The following is a 20330-nucleotide window of genomic DNA, read 5'->3' on the forward strand; positions in this document are numbered from 1 at the left end:
AATCTGAGAACCTCATGGTTCGTAGTCCAGGACTTATCTTATGGAGACAGTAGTCAAGAAATTAAAGTATCAAATTGAGCAAATATGTTGCAAAAGACTTCTTTAAAATATTAAAAAGCAAAGACATCACTTTGAGAACTAAGGTACACCTGAACCATACTTTCAAATCACCTGTTATGCATGCAAAAACTGGACAATGAGTAAGAAGACCAAAGAATTGAAGCAGTTGAATTATGGTGCTGCTGGTTAAGAATATTAAATTTACCATGGACTGCCAGAAGAATAGATAAATCTGTATTAGAAGGAAGTGCAGCCAGAATATTGCTAAGAAGTGAGGATGGTGAGATTTCATCTCATGTACTTTTGGAAATATTTATTCAGGAGATCAGTTCTTGGAGAAGAATATCCTACTTGGTAAGGAGAGAGTCAGGGAAAAAGAGGAAGGCGCTCAAGGAGAAGGACTAATACAATGGCTTCAACACTGTGCTCAAACATAGCAACAATTGTGAGGATGACTAAGGACCTGGCAGTTGTGTTCTGTTGTATATAGGGTCACTGTGAGTCAGAAACATCGCAAAGGCACCTAATAAAAATGCCTATATTGTGAAGGTCACTAACAAACTTCAAGCTGTGAAATCCAAAGGTCCTCGTCTTTTTCCATCACCACATCATTTTGAGATTTCTGATCACTCTACCTAAAAATACTTTTTCACTCATGTCTTTATGATACCAATACTCTCTTGATTTTACTTGTATCTCCCAGACTCCTTTGCCAGCTTCTCATAGTCTACACAAATGCTATGTATCCAAATGTCCATTTTGGGCCCTCTTCTTACCACATCTTTCCTCTCTGGGTGAGCTAAAGGCATTCAGGAGACATTCAATATATGCTGGCAGCTCCCAAATGATTATGTAACCTTGAGCTCAACATTTATTTTTCTGTGGGTTCAAACGTAATAACAATTGTGAAGATGGCCCAGGACTAGGCAGTGTTTTGTAATGTTGCACACAGGGTTGATAAGAGTTGGAATCAACTCAAGAATATCTAACAACAAGAACACTTCTATTTATGACACTTTCATTTGGATACCTCATGGAATCAAACTGAAACCTAACATATCCCCAAAAAAGGGTTCCATTTTCAGACTGCCCTCACCCCAACCTACAAACACACATGCTTATTTATACTAGGTTCCTGCTCTTTTTGCAGTCTCCCCCATACTCAGAAAAAAGAGCAAAGACAAAGCATTAACATACAGTGGTGGTGGTGGTGTGCCATGGAGTCAGTTCTAACTCATAGAGTCCCTTAATAATGTTTCTGAGGATGTAAATGTTTACGGGAGCAGAAAACCCCATATTTCTACTGTGGAATGGCTAGTAGTTTCGAACTGCTGACCCTAATGTTAGCAGACCAACTCATAACCATTATGCTACCAGAGCTCCTTAACATACACAGTAAGTAATAAACAACATTGCTAACTTAGTGATAGTCTATATATACACATATTACCTTCTGATAATGTAACATTACAGTACATTTGTTTTGAAATATTTAGATTAGATTACTTAATTTAGATTTAGATTACTTAACTGGCTAAAACCACAGAAACTTTGGAAACATTCTTGTTCCTTTCCTTCATACTCTACATGCAATACATTAACAAGTTCAAGTGATCTAACATCTCAACTGTTGTTGTTAAGTGCCATCAAGTTCTGACTCACAGCAACCCTGTATAGGATTTCCAAGGAGTGGCTAGTGGGTTTGAACCACTGATCTTGTGGTTGGCAGTCAAGTGCTTATTGTACAGTGCCATACCAGGACTCCAACTGGCACCAACTAATTCCTAGGTACTATCACCACTTGTAAGGAGCTCTGGTAGCATAGTGGTTACGAATCGAGCTGCTAACCTCAAGGTTGGCAGTTCGAAACTACAAGTGGTTCCGCGGGAGAAAGATGAAGCGGCGGTCTGCTCCCGTAAAGATTTACAACCTTGGAAACCCTGTGTAGGGTCACTGTGAGTCGGATCCGACTCCACTACTTAACAACAACAACATTTGTAGAGTCCTGCTGATACTCCACAAAATACACATTCAATCTCAAGGTTGGTCTCAACCACAAAGTCGGTAGTTCAAACTCACCAACCACTCCCTGTTTTCACTCAACAGGGAAGTTGGGCAGAGCATTTTAAATAATTACTGAGACGTCACTTCCTTGCTTGAAAACATTTAATGGTTTTCCCATTGTTCTTAGAAGGAAATCCAACCTCTCTGCTATGATCACTTGACCCTGTATACCTTGCTATTTCCTTTCTTCTCATCATTCATGTCTTTGGCTAAATGTTTGTTTGTTTTTTACAGAGGTCACCTAAATTACTCCTCTAATTATTTTCCATCAATTGTTGTTTTGTTAAGTGTTGAGTCAATTTTCACTCAGAGCAACCCATTATAGTTTCCAAGGCATGGTTGGTGGGTTTGAACCAACAGCCTTTCAGTTAGTAGTCTAGTGCTTAGTGTAAGTGCCATACCATCACTGTTTTTAAGTGCTGTCAAGTTGGTTCTGACTGATAGGGGCCTGAATAGGATTTCCGAAGCTCTAAGTCTTTAGGGGAGCAGAGAGCCTCATCTTCTCCTGCAGAGGCTGGTGGACTCCAACCACTGACCTTGTGGCTCACAGCCCAGTACTTATCCATCGATGCACCCTGTTAATTTTTTTCCTACTAGCCAGTACAACTTGTGTAGTTACTCATCTTTGAGTTGGTTTCTATGTTACATACTAAATTTCTGAAAGAAGTCAGAGGCCAGATCTGATTAGTCAAACACATAGCACTTGACACAGCACTCTTACTATGTCACGGGAATGGATGTGATCTCATTTTCTGATACTGCAGTCACTCTCGTGCAACACTGCTTCCTGTCTTTTCAGTCTATATCCCATCTAAAACATCACTCCAAGCTGTTAGATCTATTGCTAATTGAAAAGGAGCGTCAATGTTTTTATCTGTGAAGTTTACTAGAGTTCATACCACATCAACATACATCCACCAATTCAAATAATGCCCAAAGTCCTAGTACTACAACCTAAAAGTCTAATGTCCTGATATTGCACATATGATCATCAGCAAGGCGTAGACCCTCCTAGGACCTCTCCCATGATAACTACTATTTAAGACAGTATTGATAAGCACTCAACCTCAAGGTCGGTTTGAACGACAAGGCTGGCAGTTCAAACTCGTCAACTGTTCCTCAGAACAGGGTCACTATGACTTGGAACCACCTCAAAAGCACTTAGCAACAACATTGACATGGGGCAAGTCAGATTGATACTTTTGACAATGCCATGTAAGAGCTAGATTATACAAGCCTGGCATTTCGTTTTACAAAACGACTTCAAGAAGTTCGAGGAAAAATGGAATGAAAAGATAATGAAAAATTTCCACAAGCTTTCCGAAGTTCCCTCACATATAATTGTCATTTCCAACAAGTTAGGAATGTTCTTTAGTCAGCACAAAATTCCATTTTTGATTACTTTGTTAATTATTGTTGTTATTAAGAGCCAATAAGTAGGTTCTGATCCATAGAGACTCTGCATAGGGTTTCCTAGGAGCAGCTGGTAAGCTTGAACCGCCGACCTTGCAGATCAAACTGACTTTGCAGTCTGTTACATTAACCCAGAGCCACACCAGGACTCCATTAAACTATTAGAAGACAAAATCCAGTAACAACTTTCAATTATGTGCTCATGAAAACCTTCAGTTCTATGAAAAGACTATCCTAACAGGTGAGCTGGGATGAATCCAGTTTATCATCTATGTAGTGCGGCATGGCTCTACAAAGCAAGCCATAATCACTTGCATATATGTTTCAAGAGAAGAGTCATTAGCATACAGCATTTTCTGGATTACCACTACTCAAGCAAAGGGTTTTGATGAGCTTCTTAACCTGCAAGAGTAGGAAGTTCCCCAGAGGATTTAGAGGCATATTCTAACACCACTTTACCAGGTCTTTTGTTTCACTTTAGAGCACCAGCTGTGTAAGAGAGACTGAATAAAAATGGGCTTATTATGAAAACCTGTTTCACTCCACTGATGATGGGGAATGTGTCAGGTGTCGAAGACAGGTTCCATCATCTCCAATACAACCAACTATCTAGAATAGCTTTAGGACTCTGTGGAACTTCTCCAAGACCAGCTTGTTAGCACCCCTAGATCCATGCTCACTTGTTGGCAAAGGGATTATTATAAAGTCAAAACACATACACCAGAGGTATTGATATTTTCTTTATCCATTTTCTCATTGTAGCCTGCAGCATAGATAGCATCTTTTATATCACACTGAAGTCCGGAGACCTCTGTGATTCCAGAAAGGCAAAATTTGCCAAAACTGTTTGGGTGCCATATGAGAAAGACTGCCAGCAACGGACACCTGTAAGAAGCCACAACAATTTCTATGGCTCTTTCCATTATTTTCTAAAGAAGGTCATGAAGATGTTCTATTACACCATTAGATTCAAATTAGGTGCATTTGTGTTTCAATTTAACCAGTATGCATTGCTTATCTATCTACCCTATCTTGGACAGTATGGGTCGAAAAGACATTAATTGCTCTTAAGGAACTTAACATCTACTGGCAAAGAAAGACAGAAGTCATGGTCCTCACCTTTAGGGAGTTCATAATCTCCTAAATTTATCTAATCTAATCTAAAATTAAGACAGGTAGATCTGGCAGCTCAATGACTGATTAATAAACTCAAATATACAATCAAATTTGCAAATATTTACCAAAGGCCTACTCAATGGCAAATTACCCAAAAAATAAAATAAGTGTGACCTTACTAATTTTTCACATCAAAGATTCTACTTCTACACATGGCTGACATCTGCTTCCCTCTACCGACCCCACAGCACCATCCTCTGTTCAGGGATGAAATACTCAGTAAGCAAGGTAAGTACTTACTTGTGCTTATTTACTAATCTGTAATGAACAATGTGGTAGAAAACATATGACACTGTTCACTACAGATTAGTAAATAAGCACAAATCCTAGTCTACCTTGCTTATTGCATAATCTACCCCTGGGCCTACTAAATGGGAGCACTATGCTAAGCATAGTATACAATCCAAGCAAATAAATAGTTTGTTACACTGGGGTGGGGTGGAGGCGGGGGTGTAAATAAATATTTCTGCCTCTCAAAACCCAGCTCAAATTCCTACCATATCTACTTCTGTTAGTAACATCACCATCTTCTGTAATACCTTTACAAACTTTAACCTCCTTGAAGTACTCCCTATTTAAATAGGTGGTCAGGTTCTCTGCCTACTACTGCCTTTCGCCTGTCTCTCTTCTTCATTCTGATGGCCACCAACCAGTACCCAGGTTCTTATGACCTCCTACCTAGCCCACAGCAGCAGTCTCCCAAATCTTCTGGTTCTCACTGTGTTCTAATTAATTCTTACTTTGTCTCTATCCAAATACTCAGCTCTAACTCCTTACTCAAAAAGTTCCTATTATTCTCCAATACCTGTAAAACAAAAATCAAAACTCCAACCTTACACTGAGAAACATCACAAGTTTTATCTCTACTATTTACTCTTTCCTGTTAATTACTATTCCAGAGTCCTGGGGCAGCCGCTGTAAAATAAGCACTAGACCACAAGGTCGGGAACTCACAAGATGCTCCTCAAAAACCCTACAGAAGGACTGGGTCGCTATGAGTCAGAATTGACTCAACAGCACTTCACAACAACGTTTCCTCTTTCACTGGCCTCATTTGCTAAATGTTTATCCACTAGGATAACCACAAGAATGGCAGTTCAAATCCACTAGCCACTCCTTGGAAACCCTACACAAGGTCACTATGAGTTGGAACTGACTCACCGGCACTTAGCAACAACCACTACCACCTTTCCTCTGGAGTCCCAGTGTGGTGCTAAAGGAAAGCAATGAACTGTTACCCACAAGGTCAGCAGTTCAACCCCACTGAAAACCCTACACAGGATCACTACTGAGTCAGAACTTACTCGACACCACTTAACAGGAACAACCTTCCCTTTGGAGTCCTGGTGTGATGCTGTAGAATAAGCAATGGACTATATTAGCCACAAAGGTCGGCAGCTCAAATCCACCAGCCACTCCTAGAAAACTGTCTACAGAGTGTCTATGAGTCAGAACTCACTCGACGGTACTTCACCACCACCACTACCTTCCTTTATTCAGGATGCCCAGTCTGTCACCACCCTTCTTTTTACCTCCTCTATGAAACGCTCCCAGATTACTAACTGGCTCCAGTTATGACTCCTCACACCCAGGTCAAAATAATCTCTCCTACCTATGACCACACTGTCACTGAGTTAATTCTAACTCTAGCATTGCTTTCCAAAGCATAAAGGCATTCAGACTGCAGTGATAACACTCCAGATTAAAAGAACAGTAAATAGAGGAGTGCAAAAGTTAAAGGGAATAGAGATACTGTTAAATGATGGTACGTGGAAGATACTGTAATCACTGTAATAAAACAAAGTACATGATTTGTTGAATGTAAAACTGATGATCTGTTCTGGAAAGCCTTAACAATAAAAAGTTAAAAGAAAACAACAACAAAAAAACAGAGGGTCACATCATATTTTACCCCTAGTGCATCAGAAGCAGCCCTGGTGATGTAGTGTGGTAAGTGCTCAGCTGCTAAACCAAAGGTTGACAATTGTTCTACAGGAGAAAGATGGGAAGTGCTTCCATAAAGATTATATACAGCCTTAGAAACCCTACGGGGCAGTTCTACTCTCAGACACTGTGAGTCGGAATCTACTTAACAGCAAATAACAAAGACAGTACATTTAGAAACATTTGTTGTTGTAGTTAAATGCCGTTGAGTCAGTTCTGACTCATAGAGACCTTGTATATGGTTTCCAAGGAGCGGTTGGTGAGTCTGAACTGCTGGCCTTGACATTATTTCACATTACTGTTGTTACTCTAAGTGCCGTTGAGTTAGTTAGAACTCATAGTGACCCTGTATAGGGTTTTCGAGGAGAAACTGATGAGCCTGAACTTACAGTTCAAACCAACCTTGCAGTCCAACATACATTACAAGAATATAAAAGGAAAACTTTTTTTGGTAGATAAGATAACATGAAATTCTGTAAAGGATGACATAGAGTGAAACCGTCAATGAGATGGACTGACGCAATGGACTCAAATATACCAACAGTGATAAATATGACACAGAATATTAGTATATGTGTGTGTGTGTGTGTGTGTGTGTATATATATATATCCACAAGGTCAGCAGTTCAAACTCACCAGCTGCTCCTTGGAAATCCTATACAGAGTCACAATGAGTTGGAACCCAATTCATACAGCACTTAATAACAATATAATAAAAGAAAAAGAGGCTAATGAAGAAAGAAACAATATTCAGAATGAGGGGAAGTACGGTAGAATCCTCAAGCCAATAGTTTCCCCCTTTCCCAGATGGACTTTGGTGAAAGGGGATGGGGGATGATGGTGATATGATTTTATAACTCAATTGTGAATAATTGTTCACAGGATTGAGATTGTCACAATTATAATTGTAGATATATTAACTAAAAGGGGGTGTGTGTGTGTGTGTGTGTGTTAATCCTTCATTTCAGGAACAGACAATCCCAGGACCATCAAGAAGGAAGAGCATGAGATAATATCAGAGCAGAGATAATATCAGAGGCGGTGGCATGAAGAGGCAGAGCAGTTGCAGACTCTACGTCTATGGACTGAGAAAGGCTGTGTGCTTGTGGGCAGGAGGCAGGCTGGCAGATTGTACACTTCAGGCATGTAAATTGTAAGTATTTTTTGTTTTGTAAATGTACATGAAATATTTTTGCCTTGTTCATTTGTGAAATATAAGATGTAAATGGGGAGTTACAGGAAGGAAATAGGACAACTGTTGTTAAGGAGAAGGGACTGTAATCATTGAGATGAAATAAAGTGCATACTTTTCTGAATGTAATGTCGATTTTATCTGTAAACCTTCACCCAATTCATAATAAAAAGTTTTTTTAAAAATTAAATTTTAAAAGAAGAAAAAGACACAATACTAATAATAAGAACATCTAACATATACACATACAGAAAACTCTCATCTCATTTGAACTTCACAACACTATGAGACAAGAAAGTCAGGTATTAATTAGGCCCTTTTAGGTGAGGAATAGATTGAGAAAATTTACTTCCTCAATCATATTAACTTTTTAAAAATACTTTCACTTTTACCATTAAATCAACTTCTAAAATGCATCTTAGCTATATTTACATTATATACAGAAAAATCTGCAAAAGCTGGAGCCTTTGTAAGATGAAAACCTGTCAGAGAAGGAAATTTCAAAATATTCCACTAACAGAGCGATACAAAAAGAAAAAAAATCAAAGGCTGAAAACTTGCAAGACCCAGAAAAACAAGGCAGTCCCATCAAGTTCTCCCCCGCAAAAATTAAAAACTCTAAAATTTTTTCAAGAAACAATAATGGTTGAAATATAATAAAGTTAAGAGTAATTTTTCTTATTATTTCTCATGCTATAAATGTGTAACAACTTCTCCAAGACATTTTATCTTAAAATAGCACCCCAAAAACCCCAAAGGTTTTTAGGTTAAGTCAATACATAAGTAGTTTACTTATAATACAAATATATCCATTATGTAAATTGTGAAGTTTAAAGAACTTGGGCAAAACATGTCACTAATAATGTATAGTCATATTGTCTACATACATTTATGTCTATAGGCTAGTTTTATAGCTATAACTAGCACATTTAGTGAAGATTGAGCTATAGGTTATAAATTATAAGTAACAGCTATAAAACTGACTCCAGTGGCCCAGTTCACCAGCTATCTAAAAACATAATTGTACAATTCCAAATAGGGCATGCTTTAGGAAATAATTACATTAGTTAATTTTTTTCCCCTAAAAAAACAGAATTACTCCTTCTAAGATTGAAACTCAAAGGGAACACATAGGCAGGCATGTAAGCTTGCTGGCAACCACAATGGTGTACTGGTGTGTGGAAGAGAGGGAAAGGCAGCAATGAAGAAATGGGCTGAGTTCAACCACGTTTCATAGACTCCTGTTGGCCTGAGATGAGAAAGAGAAGAGGAAGGGTTGGTTGGTCCACAGTGTGGTGAGACCTGGGGACATGTGAGCCCATGAACAAGGACACAGCCACAGAGGGCTACAGCTGAGAGTGAAGCATCCAGCAGATATGAAGTGAGGGGAGACACATAAGAACATTCAAAGTTGCAGACAGTACCCATCTAACCTAGCCTCGATGGATTAATAATCAGAACTTGAATAGAGGAAGATAAAAAAAAATTTTTTTTTTTGATAAAGTAAACAAGCATATTACAATTTGATGAACTTGACCTATACTCCTGGAGGTAGTAGCACAAAATACCAAAAGAGAGGGAAGGAGTCTTCACATCAAGTATCAATGCAATCCCCTCTGTATACAGGGTAGATAGGGACAGGCAACTTAGACATTGGCTACCTAAAATAAAGGGGTGATAAAGGAGTCCTGGTGTGGCGCTGTGGGTTAATGTGCCAGACTGCAAAGCTGTTTGAACTGCAAAGTTAGCAGTTCAAGCTCACCAGCTGCTCCTCAGAAACCCTATACAGGGTTGCTATAGGTCGGAACCAATTCGACGGCACTTCACAACAACAAAGGCTAGAAGTGACTGGCTTGCAAGGTTTCAAGAGCGAGTTTAGTTTAAGAGTGTGTGGGGGAGGACAGAGTCCCCACTGAATAGTTTTTATCTTGTCTAAATGGGTCTGGTGAAAAGAGATGGGGATAAGATTCTTATGATTCAATAGTGAGTAACTGTTATCATGACTAATTGTGACTGTCACAATTATAACAAAATCGGATGAGTAGTTAATCCTACAGTCCAGAAACAGAGGACCCTAGGACCATCAAGGGAAAAGAGCACAAGTGGAATGTGGGACCCTATCCAGAGAAGCAGCGACACCAAAGATGGAGGCAGAAAAGGGGCTAAGGAGAGAGGGAGCAGCTGAGGACTCTAGATTCATGGGAAGGGAGGAACTGAGAGCTGGCAGCCAGGAGGCAGAGTTGCAGAATGTGCCCTTGATGGTATAAATTATTATATATGCCTGAATGTTTTAAAAAAAGAGAGCTAAAATGAATAGAAATACTGTTAACTTATGGTACATATATGGGACTGTAACTAGTGTAATGAAACGAAGTATATGATTTGTTGATGTAAAACTGATGATCTGCCCTGTAAACTTTCACTCAATTCACAATAAAAACTTTAAACAACAAACAGAATCAAAGCAGTACAGTGAAAAAACCTAATCAAATGTACAGTGAGTTAGGAAACTATTTCACTTGTGTATGTATGTTCCATGGGAGAAAGATGAGACTTTATGCTTCCATAAACATTTACAGCCTCGGAAAGCCTATACAGGGTCACTATGAGTCGGAACCAACTCCAAGGCATATAACAACAACAACAAATGCATGTGTATATATAAGGGTAAGTCAAAAAGTGTTGCTACTAGGCTTCCTGTTCATACATTCATGGGCTTATTAAAGACAAAACATGTTCAAACAGAGGATGAATGCAGACAAGAGCTCTCAGAAGTACACCTGCTTTAGTCTCACTGTTGTTATGTGCCATGGAGCCCAGTTTGATTCATAGCAACCCTATCGAGGGTTCCCAAGGAGTAGCCAGTGAGTTTGAACCACCAACACTGCAGTTCAAACTGCCCTTGTGGTCCAGTGTTTATTGTACAGCAATACACCAGGACTCCACTGTTGTTGTTGAAGTGCCAGTGACTCAATACGACTCACAGTGACCCTATATAAAGTTTCTGAGGAGTGGCTGGTGAGCTTGAACCGCCAACATTGTGGTTCAAACTGACCTTGCAATCCTGCAATCCAGTGTTTATCCTACAGCATCACACCAGGACTCTATTAGGGTGCTTTTAAAAAAAAAAAAAAAAAAAAGGTCACTCAAAACAGTGGCTCTGGAGGGCATCTGATGGAGCAGCTAAATTCAAGTAAAGCGATCAGCTCAGAAGATTATGGGGACTAATTCTTGGAATCCCAAAGGGGTAATCTTGATAGATTTTTCTCAAAGTACACAGGATCCTTCAAGGATCATGGGAGCTTATGATCAAGTTTTAAAAAACTGAAAACTGCATTGGTGAGAAAAAGCCAGGAAAGTTGTACCCAGGAATCTTTTTCTATCACCACAATGTACCTGTTTGTTTTTCCAGGATAGCTGTCCTAGAAGAATTTGGTGGGGGGAACCTAAACCACCTAACCTACAGCCTAATCTTGTCCCTTCAGACTTCTTTTTGTTTCCAAAACTCAAAAGAAGCACAATTTGAGCCCCTCAAGAATGCCAAAACTGTCATCAATTGAAGACCACAGAATTTGGGCAGGAAGGGTTACAGATAGAAATACCAACTTCAGACATGCATAGACATAGATGGAAGATATATTTAGTAACAATAGCTTCGCATTTTGCTATTTTTGCTTAACAAAGGTTTCTGGATTTTGTAGCAATACTTTTTTTGACTTACCCTCATATAATGTTTGTATATATGAGCTCTGGTAGCGTAGCGGTTATGAATAGGGCTGTGAACCTTACGGTTAGCATTTCAAAACTACCAGCCGCTCCGTGGGAGAAAGATGAGGCTTTCTGCTCCCATAAAGATTTACAGCCTTGGAAACCCTGTACAGGGTCGCTGTGGGAACCGACTCAATGGCACTTAACAACATATATCCAAACAGTTCAATGATGACAAAAGCAAAGTTCCTATTTATATAGCAATTTTTAAATTTATATAAAGTAATTTTAAAATATTTACTTAAATACTTTTAACCTAGTTATTGAATATTATCTGCGTTCAACATAATATATGTTAGATTTAATTTTATTGACTATTTCCATACAATATAATGTTTAACAATTGTACTTCACAGAAAGTTTTGAAGTTGAGTAAATCTAAAAATTTTTGCCAAGTGCTAAAATCAGCAAACACAGAGAAATGCATCTTCAAGTGATGAAATTCCCCTAACTACTTGCAATAAATCGACTGTTTATTGAGAGGTTTATGTGTCAGGTGTTAAATATTAATAAAGTAATGTGTTTAAATTTAAAATAACACATCAGATGATTGAAGAAAGCAGTCCTACAAAAGGCTAACACATAACCTACATTAAATTAATCACTGAAAGTAATAAGTGAAAATATACAGTTGATGAAATCACAATTTCAGTAAGAACCAAACTATGAAGCTCACATGCTGAGAGTAACAGAGAAAAATATTAAAATATGACCATGTATGCATTTAAATTATCATTCGAGTCACACATTTTATCTGAAAACTTCAGAAAGTACTACCAAACTAAGTTATCCACTTCCATTTCCAACACTAAAGAAAAGAACACAAATACATTAAATAATTCAATCCCAATAAGCTATCAATACAAAACATACTGGGGCACTATAACATGAAAAACAATAATACTATTAAGTCAAACAAAAGTAAAAACTATAATTCATATTACTTAAAAGCCTCATTAAAAATGTTCGTTCAGAAAAATAAATCACTATTTTTAAACGATAACATAATATATATTCTTATAAAATAATAACTCCTGATGTGGTGGTATTTTTTAAATGGAATAGATTCTTCCCAAAATGCTCCCTTCCCCAATAGGGATCAAGTTTGATGCTTCCCCTGACACTGGAAGCATTCAACGGTTTCACCTTAAAGGTAACTAAGGAGGATTTTCAAACTAAAAGTTCCACATGGCTCAGCCTGAGTAACACACGGAGCTGCAGTGAGTGATACTCATCCTATTACTTTTTTAAGCAATTAACCCCATGAAAGTCTTCTAAAGTTTTATCATTTTAAATCTGATAATACTACTCACTGACAAAACAGCCATTATACATTCTAATAATTGTTTAAGTTTTGAAGCTGTGTTATAAAAACTTTATATGTGATCAGCTAAATCTGTCTGGTCTCACAAAAGATACACAAACAGTAGCAATAACAGCACAGATCTACCAAAGGGAATGTCCATGGATTCAACACAAATAACCAAGGGAAGCTGTAGTTTACCAGGTTTCCATTTGAACAACTAGCCCATTATAAAAATATATTTATATCATAGTTCTAACCTAACCCATTTCCTCACTTTCTCGACAATCTGAAGAGATTTGTATTAGCCGGGAAAGACAGCCTCAAGAATTACTAAATGGTTCAGTTGCAAACAATATGTTTAAGAACATTTCAAACTTAAAATGACCTTCCTTGAAAAAGAGGGCAAAATTTCATCAAAAAGTATCCTACCCCTAATAATTTAAAAATCATACAGTCATTTAAAAATGGTCATTGTAAATTTTACATTTAATACACAAATTTGAACATTTATTGTTAATGAGCAAAACATTTCATTTAGCTAGTCACCCTGAATATTTTCACATATTCACCTTAAATTCTTAAACATTTTCTAGTCTGTAACTTCTACCTCAAGCTATGAATCTAAAACACTTCCAAAATCTCATAAGTCATTCCAATGCCAACCCTTTACACTGAGACCTAGATTAAATATTATACATAAATTTTAAACTATAGGAGCTACAAAACGTACTATTAGTATCCCTTAAATAGATGGCTCTTCCTCAATTCACCACTGATTTAATAAAGTGATCAAATCATCCACCTTGGTTCATCAGTTATAGAACAACTATTCTAAATAAAATTAGATGCCCACCAAACTCTTTAAAAGCCGTTTTCAAAATGTTTTGAAACTGAAACATACACATATACACAGTCTGAGTGAAGCAATTTGGAGGAAAAACACCCATGAAAGAGCTTAAATTTATAAAATAATTTAAAACAAGTACTTTTTTATCAAAACCACAAATTACAAATTTATACAAACTGTAATAAATTTAAGGATCCAGCGTTTGATTCAACTCTACAATCTACTAGGTTAATAGAACCTGAGCAAGAGATTAAATAACAAAGCAATTTTTCAATCCAAAATGCACTTGTGCATCTTAAAGGTTTTATATCATCCTCAATTGTATAGCAAAGATCCACAATCAAACATGAGTACAACTTCAAATTTAGTTTAGTTCTGATTCACATATATGTTTAAGTGTCTAACCAAAAATTTTTTTTTTACTTAAACATAGTATTGGATGTGCCACAGGCTCATCAAAACATACTTGGGTTAATAATCTCAGCTGTTACTTGATGTAAACACAAAACCAAAGGAACACAGGCAAAAGTTTATAATAATAAAAAAAATCCAAGATAAAGATTAGAAGAACTTTAAACGAAAAAAATTGTAAAGGAAACGCACCTGCAGTTAGGTGGAGGGTCTAAAGTGATATCCGCCAGTTCCTTCTGAATCCTGGAATCAGGGAAGAGAAAGAGAAAGAATCATTAGAACCAGTAATGTATAGGGTTGTCAGATAAGCTTAACCGCCTGCCACAACTGGATTCTACTGAGATGGGGAAACTACACATCAAAAACTTCAGGTTAAACATTTGAATAGAACTTTTTCTCGCAGAGGCAATGAACTTGGCAGTGTGAGTTTCTTGTTATCTAAGTGTCTGGGTTCGAGTTTTGCCTCACAGTCAAGCAGTTCCATTCCTCAGTGTTTTCCATTTAGGGAATAACTAAAGTTTCTCGCTAAGAGTACTCATTTCCTAAACTGTATGAGAATGTGTCGAGACACATTCATCCTTCCCCTGTACCCCTGAACTAACTAAGGGATCGGAGCCTTTCGGGTGGGAAGGACACAACTGCTTCCGGCCTCTCCCAGTCCTTCAGAGTCTGCTGGAGTCTGGCGCTTGCACCTCCGGATGCCGCACTCCCACCCCAGCGGCACAGTGCCAGGCTAAGGGTCCCAGGACCCGTCCCTCTGAGTCCTCGGTGACGAAGCCAACATGGCCGCTCTCCTCGCGGCCCCTCCGGCCATGACTGACCTGACCTGACTACCGTCGCGGGTGGCCCACGATCTGGGCCGAGCCCCCCAGCGGCCTCAGCCACTGCCTCCCGCCGTGACAGCCCGGGCCTCCCCATTCCCCTCTCCCAACTCCCTCACCACCCCCCACTCCGCCCTGCCCCGCCCCCGGGCGCCGGAGAATCCCGGCCACGCGCACCGGGCCGCGCTAGTGAAGTTGCTGGTGAAGGAGCGGGTGTCCGCGGAGGGGCACCTCCAAACTCGCCTTGCACAACGCCCGGAACCGCGAACGTAGGGCCAGGACACGAACTGCCCTCCTTCCCCGGCCCTCAAGCACGGCGGGTCCCCAGTACTGGCCCGCACAGGTGCACGTAGCCGCACCTCCCCCCACCCCACCCCCACCCCCCTTTGAGTCAGCCCTCTTCATTCAGGGCACCCTCTCCATATAACACTGGACCACCACTCCTCAATACACGGGCCCAGTTTTCTCCCTCCACATTTCACAAAGAGCTTCATTCCCCATTTCTAGACCGAAACCACCAGAGTTCACACCAAGCCTTGGCCCCCTGGCCTTTGTCTTCTGCTTACCTAGGTGCTCACAACATCAATGCATACAGCAAAGTTTGGGGCCTTTAAGCTTCCACCTTCCAAAGTGTCTTCTATTTTTATAACCTTCCCTCCTCCTATCCTATAAAGCCCTGCAGAACTATGTTACAACTTAAAAATCTCAGCCAGCTCCGTAGTAAAGAGCTAAACAAAACACACACACACACACACACACTGGGCAATCTGAAACACAACGGATGCTTTTCTGTTTCCAAAGGTTTTCTGAGGGTTAGTTATAATAGCTGACTGGCTGGACGCAGTGAGAAAATAAGTTTTTAAAGGCATTGTTTCTTCCATGTATAAAATAAAAAGACATTAAAGGTCTCACTTAGGGAAGTTAAGCCTTCTTATTTACGGGATTTCCTGTCCTCTAGAAATCTGGTCAATTTTAGAAAAGGGTTTGTTCACAATCTCTATTGAGATCTATTCATCTGTACTGTGTCCTGTGCTAAATTCTACCAGTAATCATTTCAGTTCTTAAACATTCCCAAAGAAAGTTTGGTACCCTAGTTTCTTGATTTTTACCTGTGTATCTTAGTATGTTTATTAATATGTTTGTTAAGACCTATGAACAAAGGCAAAAATTTCTACCCCCTGAATACAAACATGAAAACCCTATTGGCTTTACACTTCTCCTTGCCAGCCAACCTTCTACAAAGTCACTGGTTTTTTGTTTTAGTTTACTTTTTTTTTTAATGCCTAAAAAGTACCAGACAGCTTTATCCGCTTGATCTGTAAAACAAGCATTTGCATCATTTCCATAGTACTGGCAAAAGATTTGCAAGAGTACTCATTCATAAGAATTTGCAGAGTAAGTCTTAACCAGACCACTCTCAATAGAGGCTTTCCTCTATTCATGCAGTCTTAGAAATCACTTTCCAGTGTGCAGTTAGTAACCTGTCTGCCAATTCAGGCTTCTTGGTCACTCTATCTCCTGGTATTCATGCCTCTTCTAATTCTATGAACAACACCTACTTTTCAGACGAATATATTTTCACAGAGAGCCTCTTCAGAGTCCATCTATAATCAATTTTCTCTTTGCTCTTTCTGGATTACACTGTCTCTCTTTTTACCTTTACTATTAACCTGTTGTGAGTTGCCATTGCGTCAATATGGACTCATGGTAATCTCATGGGTGTCAGAGGACTGTGTTCCATAATGTTTTCAAGGCTGTAACCTCAAGAAGATGATCCTCTCTTTCAAGAGATTTCTGGGTCTGGGAAAGTTAAAACTGCCAACCTCTCAGCTAAATGTGGAGTACTTAACTATCTGTGCCACCTTGTTTGGGCTACTATTAACCTTAGCTCTGCTTTAACACACTTTCAAGCAAGATATTCAGGGAACTAAATTTACAGAAAAAAAAAAAAAAAATGAAACTTTATAGGTAAAACTACTATTTATAGCTTCCTACCTTTCAATTTCTACATCCACCAACTCTTTCCCAGCCATTTTCAAATACATTTTAGCTTTCTTAGTATAAGTGGACAAGTTTTGTCTGGTGAAAAATATCCCTCTCTGTAATCTACTGACACAAATAAGTCTATTTTATAATTGGCACCTGTATCTTTACCCCCAAATAGATTCATGTACACCCAAGATTCCCAGCAAATTAAAAAATTATCTAATGACCTAAACCAAATATCTTCCCTTAGGTGTGTTAGGCCAAAGACTTCCCAAGTAAGGATTAGGAAGTCCTGAGGATGCCCTGGAGAGCTTAAGTAAGGCCCCATCCAAAGTGGGCAGGGTTAAATACCAGGATTCTGGGAAAACCAGCACAGGATTAATCAATGAGGGCTGGTTAACACTCCTGGGAAACTAAGATGCAATCAAACTAACCCTCTGAAAATGAGAACAATATTGCAGAGACACCTTACCACCACTTAACTCAAATTTCCACACTATTTACAATAAAGTCACTCCATCTACATTTTACCAACTTTTAAAATTTCAAATCAGGGAACACCACAAACTCTTGAACTTTGAGTTCTGGTTTATTACTCAGCAGAGTTGTGTATTCCAGTTTATTTTAAATTCCTCTAAGAAAGGCATCCCATGGAACCCACCATTTGAATTGGTTACTATCATCCTGAGTCTTGGTGTGGCACTGTAGGATAAGCACTAGACTGCTAATCACAAGGTCAGCACTTCTAACCCACCAGCTGCTCCTCAGAAACCCTATACAGGGTTACTATGACTCAGAACCAATTTGATGGTACTTAACAATCTTCCTCATACGCCACTTTAACATTTAACAATTGTCTACTTGAGAACAGAAGGATTTCTGAAACTGTGTCTGAGAATTCCCAGAAATCTGATTATTTTAAGGGACCCAGGTATCAGAGTTATAGGGGTAAAAAGTAGCTTTCTCCAGAGACATACTAGGATAAGAGCAAAGAGAAAGGACCATTATTTTAATTCAACTACGGAAAATAAAAGTAATAACTTTTGTAGCAAAACACACTGAGTTTCCCTGAAATTTGATAAACTGAAGTTCTTAAAGAGAAAAAGAGGATCCCAGAAATAACTTACAATAACCATCTTATGATCATTATTACTTCATTCATTTGCATCAACTCTTCAAACCAGAAGAAATTTCTTTACATTCCACCAGAAATCCTGTCTCAGTTCCTAAATTTTCTATACCACTGATCTATTTTTTCCTTATGCGATTTTTGGAGACAGCTCTATTCAACAAAGATCATAAATGCAACAGGTGAGAAGGAAGTAAGATAGTAATAGAATTCATTGTGATAGGGAGTTGTCTGGGCAGGTTACTAGTAATTAACAAGTGGGATGACAGCCATGGGGAGGGTCACAGATTAGTGATTAATAAAACCAGTCATTTGAAATCATATTTGGGGATCACTGTTAAAAGTAATGAAGATTCTTACAAACTTCAGTGAGAAATGGTAAAGAAAAACAATAGCAGCTGCTTATGGACAATGATTAAAAGAAAAACAGAAGCCGTAATAGAGAAAATTAGGGATTTCAAAGGTCCTCTTTGATTTTTAAGAACGCATAAACCATGAGGGGCTGGTGGGCTACTCTCCGTTTGGAGGCAGACCAAATACAGCAGACACAGTTCGGAAAAATAGGAAGCCTGTGGAAAAGACCACGGTACCTCTTGGCGCTGGTGGAGAGGAGTTTGGAGTTTTTACTCATGCTGACTTTACTCTCCTTCTTCTTGGGGGTGTTTGTTTCTTTCTCGGTTTGCTGGTTGGAGGACGAAGATGAGGAGGAGCTGGTGCTGGCCCTCGAATCGTCATCCGACATAGCGAACCCCCCACCCCACCCCGCAAACAGCCCCTGCAGGAGGAGGGAAACAAAACAGAAACACATAAACCATGTAGGCAGTGTAAATAAGGAAATCGGGTGCTGTCAGGAGGACACGAGGCAGGGGTGCACCCAGCCTCCCACCGCCCTCCCTTGCTTTTCAAAGTCTCCAGGCCCATTAAGGCTTTTGCAAATCGGACGCGGCATGTTTGTTTATTTTGGGCCCCAAGTGGGGACACCAGGGAAAAACGGGCTGAGGGGGCGGTCCCTTCGTCGGCCCCCAGTGCTCCCCTCCGGGCAGGGAGGGGAGAGGCGGAGAACACGGTGAAAGAGAGTAGGGTGGGGGCGCAGGGCTCCTCGGCGGGGCAAGGAGGAAAGATCCAGCAGGGCCGTCCTCCCGGCTGTTTTTGTGTGCTCTCTAGGGGTCGCGGGAGTCGGGGGGCTGGTGGCCCGGGGTGGCTGCGAGGCTGGGAGTAGAGTTTGGAGAGGTTGGGAAGACCGGAGGGGCGGGAGGAGTAAGAGAGGAAGCCGAAAAGGGGGGACGGAGGCGGGGAGGGGTGGGGGAAGGGAGAGGCCGGCGGGGACAGGGGCGACGAGGCCCAAGGCCCCCCATGCCGCACCCCGACGCCCCTCGCCGCTGCGTGCCCCTCGGCCACCCCGCTCGGGGCTCCGCGGCCAGGGCGGGGGTCCCGAGCCCACGCCCGATCGCCACCTCTAGGAGATAAGGGTTCGGATGTGGGGGGGGGGGTCGGCCTCCGCAGCAAAGGAATAACAATGAGCTCGTCCACCCAGGAGGGGTTAATCCCAGCAGGCCCCCGCCCCGGGGGGAAACGGAGCTCCCCCAACTCTCCCACCCCCGCTCCCGGCCCCCTCGGTGGCCAGCGGGGGGCTCCCAGGACGGCGCTGACAGTTCGAGCCACAATGCCCCCCCTCGTCCCCGACGCGGGCGGTACCCGCACCCCACGAGGCCCGGGGACCCTGCCCATCCCCCGCAGGCGGGCCCCGGACCCCTCGGGCTCCCCGACCTCTCTCCGCACCCCCCTTCCAGCCCCGTGCCCGGCGGCCCGGGCGGCGCGGGTCGGGGGAGGCATCAAGGGGTGTCCCCGAGGCCCAGCGGCGCGGCCGGGGGGCGGCGAGCGGCGAGGGGGATCCCCGTACCTCTCTTTGTGTCTGGCTCCTCCGTGCCGCCGCGGCGACTGCTGCTGCGGCTGCGGCTGGGCCTGGCCACTCGTGTCTCTCTCTCGCTGGGAGAGAAGCGGAAGTGCAGCAACAGCAACTATTAAACAGGCAATGGCTTCCCCCAGCCACACACGCTCGCACACACACTCCTCCTCCTCCTCCTCACCCCCCCCCCCCCCCCCCCCTCCTCAGCCCCCCCCCCCCCCCTGCACACCTCGGAGTGCTGGGTGGACCCCTGGAAAACCCTGTCCCCTCCTTATCCACACCTGTACCCTAATCCGGCGCCTCCTTC

At 41.1% G+C, this 20330-nt stretch overlaps 1 protein-coding gene across 2 annotated transcripts in view; it reads right to left on the bottom strand.

The window, feature by feature from the left end:
- Nucleotides 1-20131, bottom strand: part of UBE2E1 (ubiquitin-conjugating enzyme E2E 1) — a 104311-nt gene extending 84180 nt beyond the window's left edge. The window contains exons 1-3 of one of the 2 annotated variants that reach the window (XM_006851630.1): nt 20018-20131; nt 18708-18892; nt 14374-14424 (exon numbers count right to left, since the gene is read on the bottom strand). In XM_006851630.1, the coding sequence (XP_006851693.1) occupies nt 14374-14424; nt 18708-18859 (203 nt within the window). In that variant the 5' untranslated portion in view covers nt 18860-18892; nt 20018-20131. Of the gene's footprint in view, nt 1-14373; nt 14425-18707; nt 18893-20017 lie in introns of those variants that run through there. The other variant, XM_006851631.1, reaches the window with a different exon arrangement.
- Between the last annotated feature and the right edge of the window lie 199 nt (nt 20132-20330).

This window comes from Chrysochloris asiatica, unplaced genomic scaffold, assembly GCF_000296735.1.
Source record: "Chrysochloris asiatica unplaced genomic scaffold, ChrAsi1.0 scaffold00030, whole genome shotgun sequence".
NCBI lineage: Eukaryota > Metazoa > Chordata > Mammalia > Afrosoricida > Chrysochloridae > Chrysochloris > Chrysochloris asiatica.